The 25,264-nt window shown below is 39.8% G+C and overlaps 1 protein-coding gene across 1 annotated transcript in view; it reads left to right on the top strand.

Annotated features, from left to right (window-relative positions):
* The window catches only part of GRIN2A (glutamate ionotropic receptor NMDA type subunit 2A), a 154,222-nt gene that overhangs the window by 113,786 nt on the left and 15,172 nt on the right, over positions 1-25,264 (top strand). Inside the window, exons 10-12 of the mRNA XM_057367268.1 lie at positions 91-320; positions 5,545-5,705; positions 19,796-19,983. Of these exons, the coding sequence (XP_057223251.1) occupies positions 91-320; positions 5,545-5,705; positions 19,796-19,983 (579 nt within the window). The remainder of the gene's footprint in view (positions 1-90; positions 321-5,544; positions 5,706-19,795; positions 19,984-25,264) is intronic.

Here is a 25,264-nt window from a genome sequence, read left to right as displayed (position 1 = left end):
CGTCTGTGGGAGTAATGTGTTGTCTCTGCAGGGAATATTGGCAAGGTTTAATTAAACTGCAGCTGAACTRAGTGCTGTTTGCAATTGCAGATCCCCATGGGCCATCCTTTACCATTGGGAAGGCAGTGTGGCTACTGTGGGGCTTGGTGTTCAACAACTCCGTGCCTGTGCAAAACCCCAAGGGCACGACCAGTAAAATCATGGTGTCGGTCTGGGCTTTCTTCGCTGTCATCTTCCTGGCCAGTTACACTGCCAACCTTGCTGCCTTCATGATTCAAGAGGAATTTGTTGACCAAGTGACAGGTCTGAGTGATAAAAAGGTAGGTCTTCAGCTCAGAAGAGGTCAGTGCCCATTATCCATAATCCTTCTGCAAATTTGTACTTCATGATAAAAACTCTGAGTAAGRTAATGAACTAAAACTGGATGATTTCCTTCTGAGTGCAAGTGCAGCCCTTTACTAACAAATCTAAGACCCACAGCATGAAAATATCAGTTTGTTTTCAAAATTGCCTATTCAAAAGTAGCTGCATTAWCTGAAAATTACCTTTATTTTGTGATAGAAATCAATTACTGTTTGGTTAAAAAGGGTGCCTTACCAATATAAAAAGCTTGAAAAATTGTGTGGGGTATTAGTAATATATTAAGAGAAAAAAAAGTCCATTTGCAAAATTATTGTGATGGATAGGCACGAGATACTTGAAAGGTAGGCCTTTGTCAAATCTGTGCCCAGTTGTTTGAAAATGAAAGTAAATATTGACGTTCAGAAGAAATATTTAAATAGGGTATAGCCCAGGGGATAACTTCACAAGGGATTTTYCTCAAAGGACAAAAAAGAAAGGAAATTGTTATTAAAAAAAACCCAACCAAAAGGCAACATCTCTGATAGCCTTGTCTGTTTTTTTTGTTTTAACTGCATTTTATGACCAGCCTTTGATTGATTGCCTGGTATATCAAAGCAGGCATGGCTAGAGAAAAGATAAAAAGAAACAAAAAATGATAATAGTTTTGTTTTCATTAAATTATGTTGTCACACAACCTTTGAAACAGCGTGAAGATTGTTAAATATACTTCTATTTTAAGATAATGTTCTTAGAAGAGACRGATAAATGCCATTCTCTCTTGAGGATAAAAAAAGTAGCTTTGAGAAATATCTTTGTCCTGTTTGTGAGAAGGAGCAGAGTCTGGGTTTTGGGAGGGTTTGCCTTGCACTGGGCACAGCAMTGGGACTCAGGGCTGACAGGGCACCCTCACCTTCCCTGGCTTTTTGCCACTGGGCTGGGAAATGTCAGAACTCGTTCTGCAGCTTTTGGCTAAGAACTTTCTAACTTTCGTCATTTTTCTATCCTGTCTGCTAAGTAAGATTTTATTTCCACAAAAAGCAAAAATAAAAATAGAAAAATGGTTGAATCAGAAAATACCATCTGTTCTTGTGTGGTTTGCTGATCATTTATTTGATCTGCCACCTTTGTTCTTATTTTTCAGTTCTTCAAACTTCGCCTGAAGCGCATAGAGATAAGTCAGGGCAGCCATGCCTTTTCTGATTAAATTAAACAAGTTAAACATCCAGAAAAGCAACGAACTATTTCAGAACATTCTTCTTGTCACACATAGGTTTTACCTCCTCCACAGTCCTGAGGTTTCTCATGTTTTAAAAAATCAAATAATTACRGATAATTTATGGGAATGTAATCTGATGGATGTTAAATTATTTTTCAACCCCTTTGCCATGTTGCTGCAATGCTGTTAGTAGGAGAACAGTGAAGGAATTTGCAGCATTTTACTGTTCAGTAGAGAACTCTGACCCTTGCAAGAAGTAAAGCAGTCATAGGCAAGGGACAGTAATGTGGGTATAATCAATTTTGAGTAATTAGTATCTAAAAGTTCACTAAATGAAAAAAAAAAAAAAAAATCAAACCACTTCTGGGCTGTTAAATCAATTTTTCTTCTCCCCCACTTTTCCCACTGTAACACCTGAAGAGTTAAGCTCTCCTGTTAGTGCAATAAAGTATTCCAAATTAGAGGTGCTGGGGTTTCCCCATGTGATGGACTACAAAGAAAACTCAGGGAAAAAGCCCCTCTCTCTGAGCAGCCATCCCTGACCCTCAGCATTCAATATTGCCCCATTCAGGACAGTTCTCTCAGCTGGTTCACCAAATTTGCTGACATGTGATGACAATAATGTGTTATTTACCCCTGGGTGCTTTAAGAGCTCTTTAGAGTTTCCTCATCCCTTGAAATGCTGCTGCTGAATTTCCGAATGCCCTGTCATCCAAGTGTCACCCAGAAATACATGGCACAGCACGTACTGGAGTCAGGAGGGGTGGGTGTTCAGAACTCAGATGATTCAGCAAATGAGAGGAAAATTGTATTTTGACATTCTTATGTGTGTAATAAATGTTTAAAAGCTTTGCCTYCATATAAAGGTACAGAAAATGAGTCCAAGTATCCAGCAAAGCTGACACTTGTGGCTTTTGTTACTTTTGAGACCACTGTGCCCATTCCATGCAATGAAAAGGAAAAGTTTACTAAAGCAGGGTAGGTAGCAGCGCAGAGAATTGTCTTGCAGATTCTGGGATTCTGCCACATTTAAGAATTGCCTCACCTACATGTGAGGCTCATCAACCTTCATAGGARTCCTTAGTGATGCCACTTCCAGGTTCCTTATTTTTGCAGGATTCACAGTATTCTTGTAGCTTTGGCTTTATGTTCCTGTGCCCTGAGATGGCACAAGTTCTGCAGTCACCGAGATGTTTACTATTTTCTAATATTTTAGTAATGTTTTTCACAGTTCCTTAAAAATTTCCAGAATAATAACAAACAACTGCTCTCAACACCAGCCTTTTTGGCAAGCAAGAAAATCTTTACATTAAATCAGTATTTAATGTTTCTGAAAGATYGCTTTGCTGACTTAATAAAATTGTCAGTTTCATTAAGGCATATAGAAAAAAKAAAACAAAAGAGAGAGACTGGAGTTCTGTTGCCATGTGCTACAGTTCTGTCAGGTGTCAGGGCAGGGGGAGACAAAAACAAAATGGTTACTCTTCAGAAGAACAGATTTCTCCCCAACTATGACTCAAACATGGGTCTTGTGCATTCAATTCAAAAGTGTTGTCCATGATTTAAAAGATCAGCATTTCATTAAATGTCTAGGAAGAAAATTATTTTCCAGCAAACATGATATATTTGTTTCATCATGAGACTTCAGGGAAAATGAATTCATGTGCAGCCTTGATGTTGGTTTTTCCCTGTCTCTTGCCCCATAGATCTTTGCTGCAGTGACAGTGACAGTCCTGTGTGCTTCTCCAGGACATGGCAGCTCACAGAATAGAAGTTTAATACTATTGATGAAAGCTTTATTCACCCCAGATATGAGTGCAGCATTAATAAAAAAGACTTAAACCTCTTTCTTTATTCTTTACAAGTAGTCTGTGAGCAGGCAGTAGTAGCAGATGATGATTTCAAAAAATAATCTCCTTGTGAGTGTTAACATTTGTTGGTTGGTGCCAAGAAATTCCAGTCTGTAAATGGGGTTTGGAATCATCTGTTTAACTCTGTGACTTTTGAATGAACTCGAGCTTTTTATTCATCCTTCTTTTCTGCAGAAATAGTTTTGTCTTCMGTGAATGTTCCATTTGAACAGATGTGTTAATTCTTTCAACTATTCCTATGAGAGGAAATGCTTCCCAACATCCTAAACTCATATGAATGTCCTTGAAAAGTGACTATTTAAAACCAAACTCCATTTTGAAATTACCAGAATACTCCACCATAATGTCCCTGTGCCCCCAATTCSCCTGCCATACCCCAGGACTGGGAACTGAACTTGCATGATGCTCACCCAGTCTGAAATTCCAAAGAACTCCAGTGATGTCAGGAGCAGCAGTTCTTRCATTTCCTGAAATTKGCAATGTTTCTTTATTTTTTTTTCCAGTTCTGTTGACTGGCAGATTTAAAAGCTGCTGGACACTGTCTCAATACTTCAAAGATACATTATCTGTAGTTTTAAATAAAGTTAAGAGCAAGCTACATTTATATCAATAGCATCTCTAGACATGTATTTAAAAGCAGTGTTTCAGTGCTGCATAATAAACTCAGACAGGGAGATAGCAAATATAGACTAAGAACCATGAGTAGTGTGCAGTATAATTTTGGTGCATGGGTCAATTACTATGTGTAAAAGTAGTAGCAAAGTTATAATTTAAACAGTAAAGCTGTGAAAAGGGAAGATGAGGAAAGTAAGACATCTGTTAGCTAAACAAATAGAGAAAAATAGAGTTCATTCCTTTATGCATTGTCAAAATATGTTTAATTAAAATGAAGCATTTAATTGTGGTTCTGTAACAAGGAAGTGGTGTTTCAGCAATAATTTCACAGTCAAGGTTTGATGGAATTGAAAATACTCCCAGTTTTTGTAAAACCCATTTGTATTCTCTTTGCAAATTGGCACTGGATCTTGGGAATTCTTGATGCCCTGAGACCAAATGTTAAAAYGAGAAATATTTCATGTGTAGCCCCAGAGGAATCAGCAGCTGTATAAATATTGGTCCTCTCTTGCAGCATAGGATATATAGATTGCTCTTCTAACTTCAGCARTAAAAACAGAGTGCATTTTACTGTGGAATTTGTGGGTGACTGCTTTTATCAATGCTCAATTCAATTTCCTCATTAGCCAATAGTTCATCTAATTTGAGTGACCTTTTTCATTTGTTTCTTAAAGAGACATTTTAATCTAATCCTAAGGTGTCACTTGGGTTTTAAAGCAAGATATTGAAAAGGCACATATTAAATTTCCAGGTCTGTTAGCGAAAAGTTKCTGTGAGATTATTTGAAGGATTGCCAAGTCTGAAACCTGAATGTGCCCTGAGCTATTGCCATTCCTTTGCAGATGCCCCCTGGCTGATGAAATAGTGAGGGAGAGGGTAAAATTGTAGAATAAACCTATATGCCCTCAAGCAAATGGTTTGCAGTTTAAATGGTGGGGATGAACAGGGATGAGGGTTATAGGTGTGAGAGCTCCAGGAGCCCTTCTCATGTCGAGCTGTGYGGCTGCTGAGCCCTTGGGGAAGCTGCAAGAACTTTTATTCCCCTCCAGTGATGGTGGTGGAAGGAAACTCCCTCCCCCTGAATCTCCCTGGCACCCTCAGCCCTGGGGCATTGGGCTCCCTGTTGAGTGCTGTGGATGATCCTTTTCTCAATTTCCTGGTGGGGTTCAGGATGTCCCAGCTGAGGTGGAAGTGGGACATGGCAATCAACCAAATGCTGTTTCCTTCTGGCTGCTGTTTGGGTGTTTTTGGCACTGCTCCTGCCATGTTGCAGTGCTGGGACAGAGTCACATGTGAGTGGCAGAATTGAGCTGCTTTGCCTTTGGATGAAGATTACCTTCAGTCAGTGCGAAGGCAGTTTCTGGTACAATAGACCTGAATTAACTCACAGCCTTTGCCAAGGAGAAATTTGATTTAATTTACACAACTTCTATCTTTTTCAACCTGAAATTGCCCTGTTTTAAATGCCTGAAACACTTTCCTTTCTGCTTTTCTCTCCAGTTTCAAAGGCCACATGATTATTCACCTCCTTTTCGATTTGGAACGGTCCCAAATGGAAGCACTGAGAGGAATATCCGAAACAACTACCCTGACATGCACCTTTACATGACGAAGTTTAACCAGAAAGGAGTGGAAGATGCCTTGGTCAGCTTGAAAACTGGGTGAGCTTTTTCCCGTGGTTTTTAGAGAATGCTGTAGAATTTTCAGAAACTGAAAAATATTGATCTGTACTTACTGTGATACTGAGCAGACTGATGTCAGGCTGCCATGTAGTACATGGCTCTTGTTTTTTSTTTTCCAACTGCAGTGTACAGTTATCTGAAAGGAAAATGATTGACTGTGATTTCTATGGGTATTTTAAAATTCCATGGTAGCTTCAAAGTCCTGTGAGACAAAGTTTCAAAGGGCAGAATTAATGTTTCTTAAATCTGAAGATAGTACAGTCTCTTATCTTTGCAGTACTTCCTAATCCTGCTTCTGACAATCTTGGTAAATATCCAGGTAAATATTATTGYCCTTCTTTCTTAGCTCTGAGATTTAGACTTGAGTGCCATCCATCCTTTTCTCTCTCTGAAGYAGCCCATTCTGCCTACTTGGACAGAGACAAATTTTCATTCTTTATCCTCCAAGTGTATGAGAGTGACTCATTGCTCATATCATTATTCATCTGGGTGACAGGWATGTGTTAGCTCTAATAATATTTTCTAAACATTTAGGCTTGATAGTAACATGATCATATTTGTTGATAATAGAACAATGATCATTTATCAATACAGGCTTTTTAGGTTTTGTTTTGAAGTGAGAAGTTACTCTAGTGGCTGTTTCAACAAACATCTCTCCTGCTGTTATTTATGGTGAGCATAGGACATGTTTCTTCCTATGCTGAAATAGCCTGTAACTTTTGGTCCTTTTTGGGGAACGGCTTGTCTTTTTGATTTGTGTTGCCCTTTTCCCAAACTTGTAAGGGAATGTAATGTATTACGTAAGCAAAACACCTTRAACTCCCCAAATCTTTCCTTCAAGTGAAGATTCCCTTCTTGAAAACATTATCCTTCTAGTTGTTTCCTTCTCTTCTGTCTCCTTGCTGCTGTCTGGACTGTCTGCCCTCATTTCTCTGGGCATTCTCAGCCTGCACTTCCCAGCCTGGTTTGCCCAGGACAGAGGGGTAACACAGTGTGAGATGAGATCAGCCTTGCCCAGAGCCTTCCAAACTGGAGCTCCTGCTCTGACTGAGCCCGTGCAGATTACATTTCCTGGCTGACAGCTGAATTATGCATCAGACAGCTGAATCCTACTATTTCTGTTGGGAATCTTTGAAGAAGGAGCTGTCCTGATTTCAGCCATTGTTGGATGGACAGTTTATTTAGGGGATGTATACTSCTTGTACTTTTCACCAACCATTTGTGCTCTTGAAAGCCCTGAAAAACTGCTGTTAGCTTTARAATCAGGCCACTCGTCAGACACTTYRGTGTGAAAATGGGGGTGCAACCTGACTGCAGSGTTGTTCAGGATGTTCACTAAAACTCAGGCTGGCTGCTCCTGTGCCAGCTGATGGTTATTCTCAAAAGCTTTTCTCCTTTTGACAGCATRAACTATTCATTTTTTACAGATTTTTTTTCCCTTGCTGAAGTTTCTTTGCTCTTCTAAGTGATTTCTCTGTGTGGACACCCCCAGGTGTGTACCTTGCTCCCCTTGACTGATATTTCTGTAGCAGATGGTACAAATAAGCTTCTGGATCAATACAAGTAACTGCTACCTGCAGCTGTGCTCCTTGGGGTTTTGTCTGGTGGCACCTGCAGAGGGATTGAACAGCAGGGTGGCAGCTGCTTTCAGACTCAGATTCTTCAAAAACAATTTTTCATTTTTTTTCTGCCAAATTTTCTGTTCCTGAGCATACAGAACTGTATCTTCTTTCTCTTCTTCTCATGAATTCATTGACCAAATTCTTTCTCTTCCATGTAAAATTTGCCCTTTCATCTTTAACTAGACTCAGTGAAGTTCCCCTTCCCTCCCTGATACACTTGTTTCCATGATATTTAGTACATCTGCTCCCATGGAGTCTGTCTTTCTATGGCTCTTTTGGGGATGACTCATCTCAAACTGCTTCTGCTTCCAAACAAATATATAATTTCTATTTTCTTCTTCAGTGTTTGTGTTCTATTCACTTTACTAAAGCTGTTTTGTCTCTTTTGATCTTTCTCTGTTTCCAAAACCATTGTCTTTTTTTTTTCATTCTCTTCCTTGGGGATATAACAATCAACTTTTCTTATGCACGATAAAAGTTGCTACTTCTGCACAGCTTTTTGAAAATGAACTATCTGATAATTTCAGTCAGAGTTTATAGACCTGAGAAGGACTTGCAAAGAATGTCTGCTGAAAACTGCTGCTGTGAGTTAAAATAAATATTAACTGTTATTCCTGAAGACTCTTTGTATAACCTGTATTTCTAATCTCACTTTTAAAACTACTTTTGCTTAATTGAATACACGAGTTTTAGTCCCTTTTAATTACTTTTGTATAGTGTTTGATTCTAATTTTAAAGTGGAGCAAAAAATACCAGCAATGAAGCAATGCTTAATGACTGAATAATGCCACACATGTGGCCCTTGTGATCTAAAGAGAATGAAATGATGAAGTAGCATCTTGTACAGTTCAGTCTGGTTTTGCTGTGTCTCAAGCAAAACCTTTTGATCAGCTTTAATGAGCATTAGCATCTTGAGTTGTATTGGGAATATCTTGATCTTTGAGACCATTGTGTTTATACATACTGTTATTGAATTGAACTGGAAGGACAAAGCAGGAAGAAGACAAATGTAAAATTCCAGATGCACAGATTTCTGAAAACAAATTAAAACTCCAACTTGTGTTTTTTTGGGGGGGGAGGGGGGGGTTATCTTGCTTTCTTTCAAGAAGAGGAAAATCAGCTGCTTCAGTCCACTTGCTTATGTGGCCAGAAAAAGCCACAGAAATACRGACAGAAATGTGTATAAATAAATGTTATTCTGTCTTTATTCCCTGGTTGGGTGTAAGGTAGGTAACCTTGTGTTGGAGTATTGCTGTACTCCAAGGTGAATGTGCTCACGTCTGTGTCTGGGGAACCTTGAAAACATMCCCAGCCCCTTTCTGGTTTCATCTTTGGGAGGTGAATCTGGTGCTGTTTCAAAAATTAACGTACAAGGAAAGCATCTGCCTTTGTTTTCTTTTAATTAGAACAAGCAACTTCACTGCATGGGCAATAGGCTTGGACCTATCTTGTTCAATTAGCATCAAAAATGTTTGAGATCATCAGCTGAGAAATGCTGCAGATCAAAGTGGAAATGAGATTTTTGTGTTAGTCTGACATTGACATTACACCTGCTCAGGTGAATCCCCACRGGGGGTTCATCACAGATTGTTCATGAAGCCTTGTTGCCATCAGTGGGGAAGGCAAAGTTACCAGCTTTATTGCATTTTCCTCTTTCATACGAAACCAACCTTTGCTTCTGAAAAGATCTTGAAAAAAATAAATCTGTAAAGACTCAGTAATATCCATTTTTTTGTCACTAGGCTCTTATTTCTGAGAATCACAGATCTATTTCTCAGGAAGCTGCTGAAACACCATTTGAACAACAGCAGAACTTTATTAAATGTGTCAGTTTGCAACCAGGCCTGCTAAAAAGGAAGATCTTGTTATTAAAGTATTACTTAATAATTTTCAAAATGGCAAAATATTGTCCCTCCTTCAGTGCAGTTCTCTACTGAAAGCAATCATGGTCTTACAAGCTTGTCAAAAAATGTACTTGTGTTTTTCACTAAATTTCATGCATTTAAGGGATCAGGTGGTCCACATGTGCTGTGCTACGTGCAGAGCTTGGGTTTGTTCCTTAGGCAGGACCAGGCAGCTCAGGGCTTCTGTAGGATTTTGTTCCTTAATGAGAACAGAAATGGCAGTTTTTGCCCTGAGCATTATCCAGAAGAGCAGAGCCTGTGAGGCACCAGCAAATGTGCTCTTGGTGGGGACATGGGCTCTGCCRAGCCCTGGTGGCTCCTCTGAGCTCTTCAGATCTTTATTGATCTAATACAGCCTCAAAAATGCATTGCAAGCGTTTCTGTCTGTGCTGCATTTAATTGATCCACATTTCTAGAACCCTGTGTACCAGGCAGACAGATCCTATCGATTTTGCCTCTTGAGGAGAGAATAAGTTCCCGAATGGGAAGTCGTTAATGATTGTGTTACGTTTGCAGTGACTCTTTGGGTTTGCTTGCTTCTGTTTGCCTGGCTGTATTTTTCCTGAAGAGGTTATRGTTAAAGAATACCATCTTTTTGCAGGCAAAGCAACCTTCCTGTTGCAGTTCTCTGGTGTGGGTTGTATGAGCTCATAGCTCCTGAGTTTGCATGCAGTGTTTCTATTTGTGGCTGTAAAACYGTCAAGAGGAGAAATTGCAGTGGCAATAAACTGGAAATGCATTTCACGTTCTCACCTTTGCCCTGGCACATCTACAGTGGCATAGTCTGGGATTTAACTGCTAATGGCTGAAATGAGAAAATTTAATTGGGAGAGGCCGTTTTTACCGTGGGGATAAAATGGGAAATGTTTGCTCGCCTGTTGCCCGTCCCTTCCTCTCAGGGAAGCTGCAGGAATGAATCCGTGGTGTTCCCCAGCCCCGGTACAGCTGCAGATCCCCTGGCTGTCGAGACTGCTTTAGAGCTTCCATTGGCAGCCACAGCTGGGACTGGGTATTCAGGGATGTGATGCTAAACTTTACTGGGGACTTCATCTGCCTTCCTGTTGAAGACAGCAGTGCTTGTGTTGATACTCATCGAGTTGAGTGTGTTATTCCCCAGTCTCTGTGACATGCTGCTGGGATTGTGGAGCTGCTGTGGTGGCAGCACTGCCAGAGCCACAGCAAACAGCCTCAGCAGTGCTGGGTTATCAGATGGGAGGGGATGTATCCCTACAGTTTAGGAGCTGCTGTCAGCCTGCAGGCTGTCCTGGGCTGTCACTTTGACAGGGACACGGGATGGTTCCATTGCTCAGCATCCTTTCATGACAGGCARTAATGCCAGCAGGAACACCTGGAAGCATCCAAGTGAGTATGCAGACAGCGTGAGGAGTTATTTCCTCCCTGCAAACCCACTCTCCCATGTGAACACAGCATGATTATTAACGTGTTTTATAGGATCTTACTGCACTAAGCAGAGAAAGTGCAGGAGAAGACCCCAGAAGGCCCCGATGGCCTTTTAACCCCATCTGTGAGTTTATTGGCCTGAATTGGATTTTTGTTGTGCTCSCAGTGATTATAAATTATCCAATTCACAGCTTTGCACACTCTGTTATTTGTTGAACAAATGCAAGCAGGTCAGAGGCTGAGCTGGCAGCTGCTGCAGCGTGGCACAGGCGTAACCAGGAGGCAAACATCCCTGTTCCATCAGCTGGAGCACGGTTTGGATTGTGCCCAGCAGGTCCTACTGTTAATTAGGTCTGCCAATTAAAGTAGTGATGTGCCTAAAGTTAAAAACAAGCCCAACTTGTCTTTYAGGCAGCCAGCTGACATCTCTTCACTTCAATGCAAAAAAAGATTTCAATATTTTTCCCTTATTTTTACAGAAAAATTGTCATCAAAATTGTCACCAAAGGAAAAACTTCTTAGTTTTTCTTTCTGCGGTTTCTATCTTTTTGCCTCAAAAGAGGAGGGCAAGATATGAGAGAATTGTCTGTTTGAAAGAGAAATTATGTATTTTTATTTTTTATTAAAAGCACAAATTCTTCATTGTTCTCATGGGGATACAATAGCAGCTTCCAACCTCAACTCACAGAAATGTCCARCACAAAATAAAATGTTAACCTTTTAAACTAGTAGCTCAGTTTTTTTTTTTTTACTGATCTGATTGACAACATCTTGCAGTAGTTGTAAGAGGGAATAATCACACTTTTCTTAGATTTTTAATGTTACAGTACGTAGAGAAATTCTTTAACCAAATTTTTAAGAATTTACCAGGGATGTTTGACTCTGAGGAGTGTTTGAGGGAGAAAGGAAAGGGCCTGTGGGCAGCATGAAATATCTGTAATCATAATAATTTATTGCTTGCAACCCTCCAGGATACCTGCTATGATACATGAAGAGAGAAGCTGTGCTGGAGACAGCTTCAGCTTTATGCAACTGAATTTTAAAATAATGCATCAAATCATTTTATATCCAGCTATAAGTCTAAAACATGATTTTTCTTGCTTTYACACTGGCTGCTTGTCAAAGCTCCTTATTCTGACTCTGCTTGAGTTTGTGCTTCTTCCAAGCTTCAAACCCAGGATTTAAAATATCAAATGCAGCAACTAAAATAGCCAATTTTTAGATGGGTGATCTTTGCTCCAGTCATGTTTTTAAGATGTCACTGAAACAGCAGCCTGTGGTTGATGTGTGTCCTGATCTTAATGAAGAGGGAATGGTGTTCTTCYCTTTCAAAATGGTTTCAAAGGCTGCAAGCCTTCTTTGGGAATACTCAAAACTCAAAAATACCAGTTTCACTTAGTGAATCTGAAACTTTTTTTCTCACTTTTCATTGGAAAATAATTTTCTCTGTCTGCATCTATTGTTATGACAACAAAGTTTATAATCTTAATATAGGGATTTGCCTTTTTTTTCAAGGAAAGTGCTGATTAATCCAATTTATATCTCTAAATGTTTTTTCATTAAGGAGAAACGTTAAAATGATAACTCCCTGTATTTTCCGCAGATATATTCGACAGTAATTTAAAAGATTTTTATCAGACCTTGAAAGGGCAAATAATTGTGCCAGGTGATCATTCCTTTAAGAGGGTGGTGAATCCAAAATATGWATGTGTGATCTAAGGTGAGAAATTAATATTTCAGGTAGTTCGCTGCCAGTGGTACTTGTAACTAATGGTCAGGAATATAAAATAGCCTCAGGACTGATTTATCTGCCTCCTGGATTGCACTATTCCCATACACAGGCACACACTAGACCATTTTTCTGGATATAACTTTCAGACATTTTTGGATGCTGACGTTTAGAAGAATCCATTTCTGCAGCTGGTCCAAAAGCCAAAATAAAAAATTCAATAGAGGGGTGAGACAGGGCCATGGAAGCTCCTTAGAAGAAAGCTGAACTGAACTTTAATTTTCTCAGCCAAGTGAAACCTGACGCTGAGCTGGCCCATGGCGGAAGCACTGATGAGTTCAGGCAGCTTTTGCAGTAAATTGTACATAGAGTATCACCTTCTATRCCTGCACCCCTTCTGCCTCAAAGCTGGAGTGGAAATGGAGATGGAAAATACCTTCAGAAACTGTTGTGCTGTAGTACTGCCAAGTTGAAATAATCACAACTGTTGACCAAATAAGATTTTTTTGTTGYTAAGAAAAAGTGACCCTGGGTTGGTGTCTCYKTGCTCTCTCCTCTCTCTCWSTCTCTCACTCTGTCTTTTCCCTGTTTGGCACCAGACCTTTGTAAAGTTCAGTAGWGATTGACAGAATATTGCATTTGTGCAGTGAAACTTTTGATCAGATGTTGTARATACCAAAATAAGTAAGCTCAGCAAGAATTATTGTCAAAAATAGGTCCCAAGTCTAAGCYAGTGAGGATTTACTGCCCACATATGGCTACTCTCATCACAAATAGGGGGAAACATGTAAGTCAAAGAGCCCTGGACAAAGACCCAAACCTACCTGGGAGAGCAAGATGTTCGCTGAATGTTTGCTTGTCACTATCAGCTTTGACAGTGAGCAGTAAGTTATTGTACAGATACAAATGCTCTTTCCTTAAAACTCTCGGAAGGAGCTAAACTATGAATAATGGGTTCCTTCCTGTCCTTCTGTAAAAAACCATCTCTGCTGAACAGTTTGGCCCATTCAGGATTTTCTCTCCTGGCTGACCAAGTTGAGACAATAACTTCAATCAATAACTTCATTTAATTTGGCATCAACTGGCTGGGATAACTTAATTTCAATTTACATTATGATGCTTTCTGTGGTACTTTAATCTGATATTTGTTTCAGTGCTCACCGTAATGTTCATTTTGGCGTTGTGCTCTGAGGGGAATGATTTCCAATGGATGTTTCAGCTGCAGCCACACAAGAATGAATTGGAAAGCTGGTTAGACAGCAACTGCTGGCTGTGCTCAAGCGCTGCAGAGAGGTGAAAAYGTTTAAATTTGCAGTTCCATCTAGGAATGTTTTTCAGAGGGATCTCTTCAGTCCAGTATCAATTCTGGAATTTAATATCTGAAAAGAAATGTGTGGTTGGATGAGCACAGCTTTTCTGCTTTTACTGCTGAAGTGAGCAGAGTTCAGAGTTCACTACAAGCTGCCAGCACGGACACAAAGACTCCTATGGCATTTCCACTCGTGGCAGGATTTTCTGGCATCACTTTTGCTGATGGTTGATTCCTGTTTCCCTGTAACTTGCTGTCCTTTCAGGAAATGCAGTTATTCTCATATTCTTGTAATCCTTACATTTTCAGGAATTTCTTCATGGCCATAAGATAGATCCATTGTTTTTGTTTTTTTTTTTAATTTTTTTTTAAAATTTTTTTGAAGAAAGTAAAACAACCAACCCTGTTTCTCCTGTTCACCTGATGCATAGAAACTTGCCTCAAGGAAAAAAAAAATCTATAGCAATTTATTTCCAATTCCTTTACTCAGTACCTGAGTGCTCTTCTGGAGTTTTTTGATTGTTTTTTTTGTTTGGTTTTTTTTTTTTAAGATTGCCATGTCTGCATTATAATTTTTTTTAGATAATGCTGTTATCTGTCTAATCTCTTTAAATATTACAAACAATGTGGAAATAAAATGAACAGGTGGAAGTAGCTGTATGCCATCTAGCCCCTCTTCTGTTGAGAAGCTATTCTGAGTTTTAGTCTTCATTTGCTTTGGGGTTGAGTTCAGGTACTTGGTGAGCTGTGCTGAATTTATCCTTCATTATGCTATTGTAACTGGGACAAAACCTTTAATCTAAAAATATATTCCCCCTACTCGGCTCTTCAAATTTTGTGTTTTGATAAACTGATGCGTTGCAAAAACTTCTTGGCTGGGCTTCTGAGATGTGAAGTGGGACAATCTTCCATTGTATAAATTAATCATAAAGGCCCACTAAATTTTCCATGATTTTGTTGCTAAGGGAAATGTTGCAGGGACTGGGAAGRTGGGTGGGCAGAGGGCTGGTGGATGGAGCTGCTGTGAGTGAGGAGGGTGAGTGTGCCCATTCAGGTGCCCACAGCCAAGGGCTGAGGCAGGAGGTGCTCAGAGGGTTTTCTGGCAGCTGGGAGTGCCCTGACAGGCGAGGTGAAGCATCCACAATCTCTCATGGTGGTGTTAATGTCTGTCAGAAGCTGCTCTTCCCAATTTTATGTCTGCATTTTCTGTGTGAGGATAGAAGCGAGGGTAGTTTGAGCTGGGAGAAGAGTTGAAAGCTCGTTCCCTGCTCATGAGTTCATCATTTAACCATGTTATTCTTTGCTGACCTGTGTTGTGGCAGGGGGTGGTTGCTCAATTCTCCCCTAATGAACTGGCAATACTGAGATGTCAAGAAATCCATTCAGTGAGTATGAACTTCACTTCTGTGAGGAGCCATTTGAATATGCACTGAAAGATAAAGTCACTGCTGGTGATGAAGTGCATCAGATAAGTTGAAATGCATTTTAGTCAAAACTGGSTAAAAGAAATCAACAGTCCTTCATGCTAAAGGTTCAATATCTGCTTTTGCTGCAGCAGTATCAAAGTGTCACTTCAGAGCACTGCCATGGCAGCCTCATCTTCAGAGCAGCATTCTTTGCCTTTGATTGCTGTGCCATCCACAGTGACCTCTGAGCACGGCATCCCCAGGACACAGAGGGACACAAATGACGCCGTGTCCCTCATTGTTCACTCTTGACATACTTTCTTTTATCTCCTCTCTGGAGAAAGAAGGGATGAAATGTAAGTTTGTAATGGAAATCCATCCAATCTTACACACAGTATTTTTGCACTTGCTGCCTTCCCAGCAATGCTATTGATGATCTCTAAAATACATGCTTAAATTTAATCCAGCCTTAAGTGTTACCATTATTTATTTTGCTTAATACCATTGTGGCTCCAGAAGTACTGAGCACACTGGCATCATAGATTTTTATCTCTCATTCCATCAAGAGAACAAAATTGCTGAAAGTTCATGTGGTTGGTTAAGGAAGCAAAGGAACATTTTCCAACTGAGTTTTACTTCTGTTGTTGAGGGAGAAGTGACCAGTAAAGGAGCATTTTCCTACTCCTCCTTTTCAGTCYTCATTATAGGAATTTTATGAAAAGTTGTGCCAATAATAAAGATGGGGAAAATCATAGTTTTCAGCTTTTCTGAAATTGTTTTCTGTACGTTTTTATCTTACTTAAATTTTCTGTACACAGGCAATTTTGTATGTGTGCAGCAATGCTTGAGAATGGGTTTTTGCAATAGCTATTCTGATTTTTCAACTCTTATCCTTCTTGATGAATCATAAATGTTTAGTTATGGGACTGTCCACACTTATTTTTCACAGATCTCCCACATCAAATTATTACATTCAGTAATGCCCTTTTGGGCTTTTCTAGAACTATTCCAATTCATGATTTTATAACACCTGATGTTCTCTGATGCTKTGTGAGATAAAATTCTCCCCACCCCCTTTCCTCTTGGTGCTTCCTTGGTGATGAAGGACATTTGCCTTTGTAGTCACGGTTATATAAATATCCCAAAGTGTTTATTTTTCCTCCTAGCCAGGATTATTGCAGTAGTTCTGAGGAAGTTTGCAAACCTGCCCAGATGAATCACAGTGCTGTAGCCCTGCTCCCCTGCACTCGATGAAGGTTCCTGGCCTGTTTGACTAGTTCAGGAACCTTCTCTGGCATTCCAGYTTTGACAATTCTCTCTCAGCTTTCTGATATTAAATTTATTTAAACCTCCACAATGTGACAGAGCTTTTCCCTGCCTGAAGTGGCTGCACTGAGCTCACAGTTAATGGTTCATGTGTGGGTGACTGAGGTTTGCAGGAGGCTCTGAGCCTCCCAGGGTGCGTGGTCTGTGCTGTTCTGCACTGAGTGGAGCCTCAACATCAGCTGTGCAGCACAGCTTGGCTTGGCTGCCACAAAAAAAAACAAGACCTGGGGCTTGGAAAGAACAGGGAGAGCTGGAGGCTCCCCAGTCCTGGTGCAGAATGACAGGACAAGGTGTCCTGTGTCCAGCCATCCCCACTGCTCACACAGCCTGGCTTTTCCATCAGAGCCCACCAAAACAGCAGCTGTGGCTTTCCCCACATGGACATGGCAGGAAGGAAAGTCCTCTGTGTTCCCAGCAGCCTTCTGGCCTGCACACATCCATCCCTTCCTCGTCTTCCTCCAGGGCTCATCTTGCTGCCAGCTTGGGTCACATTTTTTGATGTGCCCAGATTTTGCTGTCTCCATTTTTGGAAACACTAATTGAGAAATGTTTATAGTTAATGTGGAAGTTCTTACAAATTTGGAATGCCAGAAATTCACCTCCTAGTGATGGAAGAGTTGGGTGCCCTAAAATCTGAGAGCTTCAGTTGGGGCTTGTTCCTCCCTGCCCACGCTGCAGGGGTACAGCATGTTCTGGAGCTTTGCAGGAACAGTGCTTCTGCAATCAGCACTCGATGAAGAGATGATTAAGCCTTGAGAGGTTATAAGAGTTACGTTGGAAATGCAGAAAATATATTCTGAATATAAGTTTGTATTTGTGGACACCAAGAGTTTTTCAGGGCAATCAATTTTTGATTTACAGTTTAGACATTGGGCAGTGGCTGATAGCAGAACCTTCAGCTCTCAGCATCATTCAGGAAAGTACCTCATGTTTTTAAATTGATTTGTGTAATGGGATTTGTAGTGACCTTATAGAAGTAGTATAGAAAAAGCYCTCAGAAGTAAAGCCTACTGCATCTTCAGAAGCTGTTTCATGTGTAAGCACTGCCCTGATGGCAGATTCCTGGGAAACTGGGGAGGTGTTCCCCAGTGAGCAAGTGAAACTCTGATTGTGTCTTGTCTTCCTGTCCCAAGGTTTTACTGCAGTGCTCAGTAGCTAAGGAGGCCAACTGCATGTGAAGAGCGTGATTTCTGAGGTAGCACACGGCTTTTGCCCTGGAGTTTTTAGCAAARGAGATCTTTTTCCTTTGTATTTCTGACTGAGCCTGTTTTGACAGAAGAATAGCTGACTCTTTATATTTCCTCTGTGTTTAACAGCATGTGTTTTAAGTGCTTGCATTGCAAAACTATAAACCCCAGAATAAACAGATGCCAAATTCTAGAATGTTTTAAGTTGTCTGGTTGCAGCAGTGGAGAGGAGCAGCCCCTCCCAGTCCCTGAACATCCCCTGAGAGGGGCAGAGTCCTCCCYTCCCCTCAGATATCTGTGGAGGTCTCAAAGTCTGGGGTTGGGCTGTATTGATTTTGGTAATTGTCTGYTGTAGATCAGAGAAGCTACAATATCCTGAGGGTACAGCAAGCAGGTTTGTGGGTTTTTTTCCACTGTGAGTCTACCCAAAGGACATAGATTTTTGTTTTTGCTCTCTATACAAGCAGAGATTGTCTCTGAAGTGCTGAATCAAAGCCMATCATTTAGAAAACTCTGAACTTAYRTTGAGGACTGCAGGTTTGGRCAGTGCCCCAGCATCCTCTTTGCTGTTTCCAGGTAGCCATCCATGTTTTATTTATGGATTGAATTAGTGACATCGCCTGCCAGATGTTTAGTGATTTTCTGCAAGTTAAATTATCCACTTAAAGGAAGGTGTGAACCAGACTTTGAACACTGGTGGAGCTAATCTAATTTTTAAACTGAAGGTTGAACCAACTGAGTTTTAGGGAAGAATGGRAAAGCAAAAGAACTGATGGCCCAACAATTTCTTTTAATGGTTGCATGAGCTACCTCCACTCTGAATTTACTTCACTAAATTTCAATTAGATGACTTGAATGGTGACTGTTGGGATAAATATTGCTCAAGGAAAGCAATAAAGTGTGGTAATTAGTGACAAAAACTTCACTGTTTCACAACAGCAGACAAAATCCAATAATTTCACTTGGTCCTGGTATTCCTGTTGGTTTATGTGAGATAGGTCAGAGTATTCTTTAGTGCCCCATTTTTGGTATCCGACTTAGACTTCTGAAATAGTTAGGGTTCTGTTGATTGATTATTTGTGAGTAAACTTTGAATTATGATGTGCCTGAAAGATTGTTGGGGCTGGGATATGCCTAAGTCTTACACTATCCTGTGGGCATAAATGGAAAGCTTTTCCAGCATAAACGGTTATCAGCTTAGTAACAAGTATGACTCCAGAACTTCATGGCCSCAGAATTCACAAGTGCATGCTGATATAATGTAATTGAAGTTGGTGCTCTTGTGCCTGTCTGTGCCACATACATTTATTTTTATGGCTGCCTTTCCATGAAGCCAGGCCCCAGGAGTTGGTGACAGTGCTGTGCCAGGCTCTGTCAGCTGCAGCCCACCAGAGTGGTTCCCAGGCTCCCCAGGACATTGCTTCTTTTCTTTTCTTCACTGGTTTTGTTTTCCACTCCTGTTGTGTTCCCTGTATTCTTTAGAGGATGGGATTTTCTCATTCTTACATTTTTAGGTAGATGGGCTAAAGGACTTGAACTTTTTCACAGGTTTCTTTCTTCCTACTGTGCTCCACACACAAATAATGCATTTGGAACTGTGAATCATAAAGAAATGTTTTCTGTCATATTTAAGTAGGGTTCAGGTAGCTCTATGAGATATGCTTCAGTAGCTTCCTTTGTCTTATCAAGGACTTAACCTYCACCTTCACTGTTTATTTTTGGAAAGAGAAGTAAAATAAAGGTGTGTATGTAAAACTGGGGAACGTTGCAATCTCATTCAGTATTTTAAATAAACTAATTGTTTATTGTTGTTTCAATTCTAAGTTCTCTGTTGTAATTTCTGTTGGTTTTGGAAACCATTCTGAATCTCAAGATATTTATTATCCATTTTGAGAGCAAAGATACAAAGATATCAGGGCAAGACATTTTGTAGATTGGTTTCTCCTGCTCAGTATTTTTTAACAGCATCCCTTAAAAATAGAAATGCAAAACTATGTGTCCTACTTTTCCCCTCACTAAAATAGATGCCTTTTGTTAATTTTAGATACAGCAGAGCAGGATATGTAATTAATGATATCAAAGAATCCATATGATATTCAACAGGGTCCTAACATCAAGGACAAAAGAAGTCTGACAACAGCTGTCCCTAATGATTTGGTTTGTAAAATGTTTTCTTTTATTGCAGGAAGTTGGATGCTTTCATCTATGATGCAGCGGTGCTGAATTACAAGGCTGGAAGAGATGAAGGCTGCAAACTTGTCACAATAGGGAGYGGGTACATCTTTGCCACCACTGGCTATGGGATAGCTCTGCAGAAAGGATCACCTTGGAAGAGACAAATTGATCTCGCCCTCCTTCAGTTTGTGGGAGAYGGTAGGGACCAAGCTTTTTTCCTTTCTTTTCTTCCCCTATGTGTGCACAGTCAATTCAGTTTTAGTAGCTCTGAGCCCTTTAGTGCTGTTCTGTTGGAGTCTTTAAAATAAAAACAGGTAAAACAAACGAGGAAAATTGCTTCTTGGTGCTGAGACAGGAGTTCTCTTCCACTCGATTCTAGCTCACCTCACCGCCAAGGGCATCGGCATCTATTTTCAGAAAGGGTGTTCATATACATCACAAAGCAAAGCTGGCCTCAGTGTTAGAGAGCATTTATGCATTTATTTATTTCCTTTATTTTTGTCTCTGAGCAGGTCCTTGGCAGATGAGTTATCTTTCAGCATGACTGTTTTGCTATTAAAAAGTGTTTAGCTCAGTCCTGAACCRATGTGTTCCCTAATCGAGGATGGAATCATTTAAACTTCTGGTAAAAGAATGCCTGTGAAATTGAATTAGGGTGACTTGTTTCATTGTACTTCAAACAAATATTTTTCATTCTAACAYAAAATAGAAGAACTATAGGTCCTCTTGGCACTTCTGCCCTGCAGGAGAAGACTTGCWGCACATCTTTGATATATTTGAAAACAGCAGTGATGACTCAGTCTCCACATAGGGTTTGAACTCCTTTTTGATTGTAGAAAGCTTCGTGTTTCACATGCGCAAGCAAATAGAAATATGGTAATTAAAAATTTTCTGTGTTATGACTGACTGAAATCCTCTATCAGATTGGAATGTGGTGTGTATTACATAATCTTTATGGGGTTCTTTTTACATAGATGCATTTGTTGAGTTTGCGTTTCTTTAGCAKTGAAAGAGAGTGCATTATAAAAAAATAAATATTGGTCTAAAGCCACAGTAACAAACTGTTGAGGGTAAAAATGGTAAATTTTGGTGTAATAGGAGTGGCAGAGAGCAGGACTTAGCATAGTGACCTTTGGTCCCATAACACCCCAGACATTAATTCTCATGGGGCAGACAATGAGTGTGTGTCAGTCTTCCAGCACTTGGATTTTACTCCTATTGTAACACTCAACAACTGGACAAGGTGCAGTCATCATGACTGATGCACTTTTTCTGGTGTATAATGGTGTCATCATATCCATTGTTGGATTTAGAGAGGCTTGTGGAAGAAACCTCCCTTCCTCGGGTGAAGGAATGAATGGATGATGCAATGGCTGCCTTTAAACATCCACATATTCTCGTGTCAAACAGCTGCAATCAATTGGCTAAACTATTTGCTCTATATTTCTGTTTGTGAATAGAATATTTTTTCTAGTTGTGTAGTACTATTAAGAATTAYTAGATGCTATAAATCTGACCCCTTTTTAGATGGAGAATTTGAATCAAAGAAATTGAATTATTTKTCCCAAATTAAAGAAAAAAAAGCTTCTTTAGCCTGAAGGAAGATCTGAGTTGTCTTTCTCAGTATGGSCTAACCCTCTAGATGTTGCCAGAGCATCACTTGGGTTTTCATTGCTTTCACTTTGCATTTCCTTCATGCTTACTTTTTCATCATTTTTGATACCTCTTATCCACCAAAAAATTTAAACCAGAGARAAATAAAAGAAATAGAAGGGAAAGTACTTGAAGCTATTTAAGAAAAAGCTTATCAAAATACTGAAGGTGCTGCATTTTTATGCTTCACCTCATCTCTGGATRTCAGGGAGAAAACAAAGTGTGTGGGAGGAAAGTGTGAAAAATCTTACCCTGTATTTACACTTTGACCTATGGACTTACATAGCAAACAATTGCTTACATCTTCAACACATTTTTAGTAGCTGAAAATTGTACAAATGACTTGTCTACAAAACTTAGTATTAAAATTTATGGAATAGCAATAGATACAGTGAGCACCCAGSTGAATGAAACCTTGTTGTGAAATGTTTGCCCATCTTGCCCAGATATTACTTTGGAAGATAAGCAGATATTTTGAATGCACAAACCAGGGAAATTGTGAATACATTTACGGCATTTTTCCAGTACTCTTAGAAGTTACTTTGAACAACCCATGAATGATAAAACATTACTTTTCTCTTGTAAAGGATCCCTAAATTTGTTCAGAAWATGGTGTGGGCATTAATAAAGAGTAGTTGGACATAGATGATATGTGGAAATTATTGTAGGTATGWTTCTTTTAGTCCCAGAACTCTTTGATACCTTGTCTCACTCACTTCATTTTGTCACAGATCTAGATGATCATTTCCAGGAAAAAAAAACCCCAACTACCAAATAAATGTGGGGGGAAAAGCAGAAAAAAAAATTGAAAAAGCCCTAAGAATGAAATTTCTCCTACTGAGTTACAAAGTACATTGCAGGTGAACTGGAACAAAACACCAAGAAATTAAATGTAAAAAGTAATTGCCCGGAACTAGCACAACCTGATTTTGTAATCCATGTGTAACTTCAGTAGTTCGATGGATAATCTTTTTAGCTGTGAACTTACATAACTCTGTTTTGGTGAACTAGAAGGGATGAACCCAGAGTTCAGACCAACATCACTTTGCTGTATCACTAAAAACCTCTTTGAAGTTCTGTAGACTAAAAGCAAGTATGGTTGGGGGGAAAGTTTCGTCTTAAGATGGTACTCCTGGGAAAGCCTCAGAGGAGCCTGAATGAGGTTGTTTAAGTAAATAGGCAAACACAAATGAAGGCAGAAATCTTCTTTCACATGTAGAGCTTCTGCAGAATTTATTATTCTCAAAGACTGAGCCCGTAAAACTGCAGAGCCCCAAGTAGTATTGAATTATTCTTCAGTATATGTAATAGGRCATTCATCAGAGTATGGAATAATTTCAGTGAATGATTGTAAACCTAATGAGTTTCATAACTATAAGAAAAGAAAAACATTCTAATGAGTTCAACAAACACAATTTCTTTATRTGAATATTATGTTAATGAGAGGAAAAACCTTTTTGGATTATTCTATATACTTGGGTAAGGCCAAGTAATTTATTTAAAAGTATATCTGATTGCACATACAAAAAGCCATCATCTCATCTCTTTTTTGCATTTACCCAGTACTGAAATGGCATTTTGAAATGTATTTTAGAGCTTCCAATTTCCTCTGCATGTGTCTTTCTCCTGTGATTTTTCTCRTTTGATTTTTCCTTGCTGCTTCTATATCATTCTCCTATCTAAGCCAGTTCACTTACACATTGAAATGAATTTTTTGTGCAGTGGATGGGAACCTTTTCCCTCTTCCTTGCTGATGTAAAACATCCAGTTAAAGAATTAATTACTTGTTCATGCAAGGGTGTCTTCTCATACTTCTCAAAGCATGATGATGTTTCTGCATTAAAGCAAATGATTTTGAACCCTCTTTTAAATCTTATTGGCACTGGGAAAAAAAGTAATTTCAGAGGGATGGAGGCTTGTGTTAGGAATAACTTCAAGCTTTGACTGGGTGGTTTATATATCTGTTTCTACATGAATTGTGTTCCTATCCTGAGAAGGGTGGACAAATTGCACTGACAATTGGCAATCACACTGTGAGAGCAGCTCTGAAGCCTCAATATAAGGAAACAGGCTACAAGATGCTGAATTTGTTATTCTAACAAAGAGGAAAAGAGACAGAGGAAAGAAGGATGGGAATGAGTTGYTGAGGAGTTTAAAGAATAGCTACTGAGTTGTCTCAAAAGTATAATTATCCTCAAAAGATTTCATTCCTTGGTCTGCGCAAGTTCACAGACATAGCCCTGTTCATAGGTAGTATTCATTGAGATGAATAWGCATTTGTTAGTATGAGATTAATTGCCTCAGAACACTGAATCCTTTAAACAGAATTAGGAGTTGCTTTTTCTTGTATAAAGGATATGAGTGAAATGTATTGCTAGTGAATTTCTGTCTTTGTTCATTTGACTGTCTGTACAGCACATCTCATTATATGCTAAAGCTTTGAGCTGATGATTAGCATCTGCAGCTTTGTTTAGGATAGYTGATCACTGGGATGATTCTCTGAAGCCCAGTGGTGGTTGTGCTGCTTTTTTTGGCTTGCTGTGGTCACAAGACAAAACTTCCACAGTTTTTAACAGAGAGGTAAAAATATTTCTACTGAGACACAGAAGACAATTTCTCAATTTTCTGTTGAGAAATAGAAGCACCCAGGAGTTCACAAGCAACTAAAATGATACGGCTGCTAAGAAACAGCACCATCATTTTGTTTGGATCTTCCGCCCACAGCCACAGGAATGTCAGAACAGAAATTGTGTGCGCTGAGGAATCGCATGATCCGTGCTGTGATTTCCTTCCTGCACCTCTGTAGGAGCAGCTGGGCAGGCTGATGTGCCCAGTGCCAGTGTGTCACCTTGCAGCTGTCACTGCTGGGTGCTCCAGCTCTGCCAGCTCAGGGGGTGCAGCTCAGGCACAGCCACGGGGTTCAGCCGCTCTGTAATCGTGGTGTTTGAGAGGRCACCCGTGTTCCTCCCACGCAGGAGCTTTGGGCCAGCTCTGCAGGCCCAGGTAGTGCTGATCCTCCTCTGCCTYGGGCTGAATGTGCCATTTAAAGAGTGCTGCTTTTCTAAAAATATCYTGCAAACTCATTGGGAAGGCATTGTTTCTGAAACCCATGGCATCGTGTCTTTGGGATTTGGAGTAGGACCACTGGAGTAGAACCAAAGTAGAAAATTATTCTGAGAAAGAATTTAGCTTTCTCTTTCTCTCTTTTCTTTCGGTCTTCCATCTTTCTTTTCTCTTCTTCTTTTTTTTTTTTTTTTTTTTTTTTTTTTAATTGTGAGAAGATGAGATTATTGAACTGCAAATGACAAAGCTGCTTCAGAATTAAGAGAGTAAGAGGAGTTCAGTGGGGATGGAGAGAAAGACAGCAGAGAGCCTTTAGCTGTGAAGGATGCAGAGGGATAAAACACTCCTGGCTACAGAAATGGATGGATACAAGGAACAGAAAATGCTGGGTAAAGAGAACAGTTTTGGGGAGGAGTGGGATAAATCGACCAGCTGGCCATAGGTTATGCATCTGCTCATCTGAGGTACTTGTAACTTATTGCACTACCTGCAGATTAAGAGCTCAGTTCAAAAGACAGTGTGGGAAGAGATCTCCAGGAAAGAGGGCAGATGGTGTAGCTGCATTAAGCCCTTAACCCTTCAAGCTGCAGACATTAAAGCAATTAGAGACGTAGACATGTAAAGAAGAAAACTGGTTCTGGTTTGAATTTCCACAGAGTCTGTTATCCCTTCCTAATAACTTTCAGTTCTGGTTAATCTTTATGTGCTTTTAGGACAGCTTAGTACACTAAGGATTGTTTTCCTGGGTGGATAATTGCTTCCC

This window comes from Malurus melanocephalus, unplaced genomic scaffold (assembly GCF_030028575.1).
Source record: "Malurus melanocephalus ecotype Western Australia unplaced genomic scaffold, MMel_1.1 scaffold_77, whole genome shotgun sequence".
NCBI lineage: Eukaryota > Metazoa > Chordata > Aves > Passeriformes > Maluridae > Malurus > Malurus melanocephalus.
This window is presented reverse-complemented; position numbering and strand designations above follow the sequence as displayed.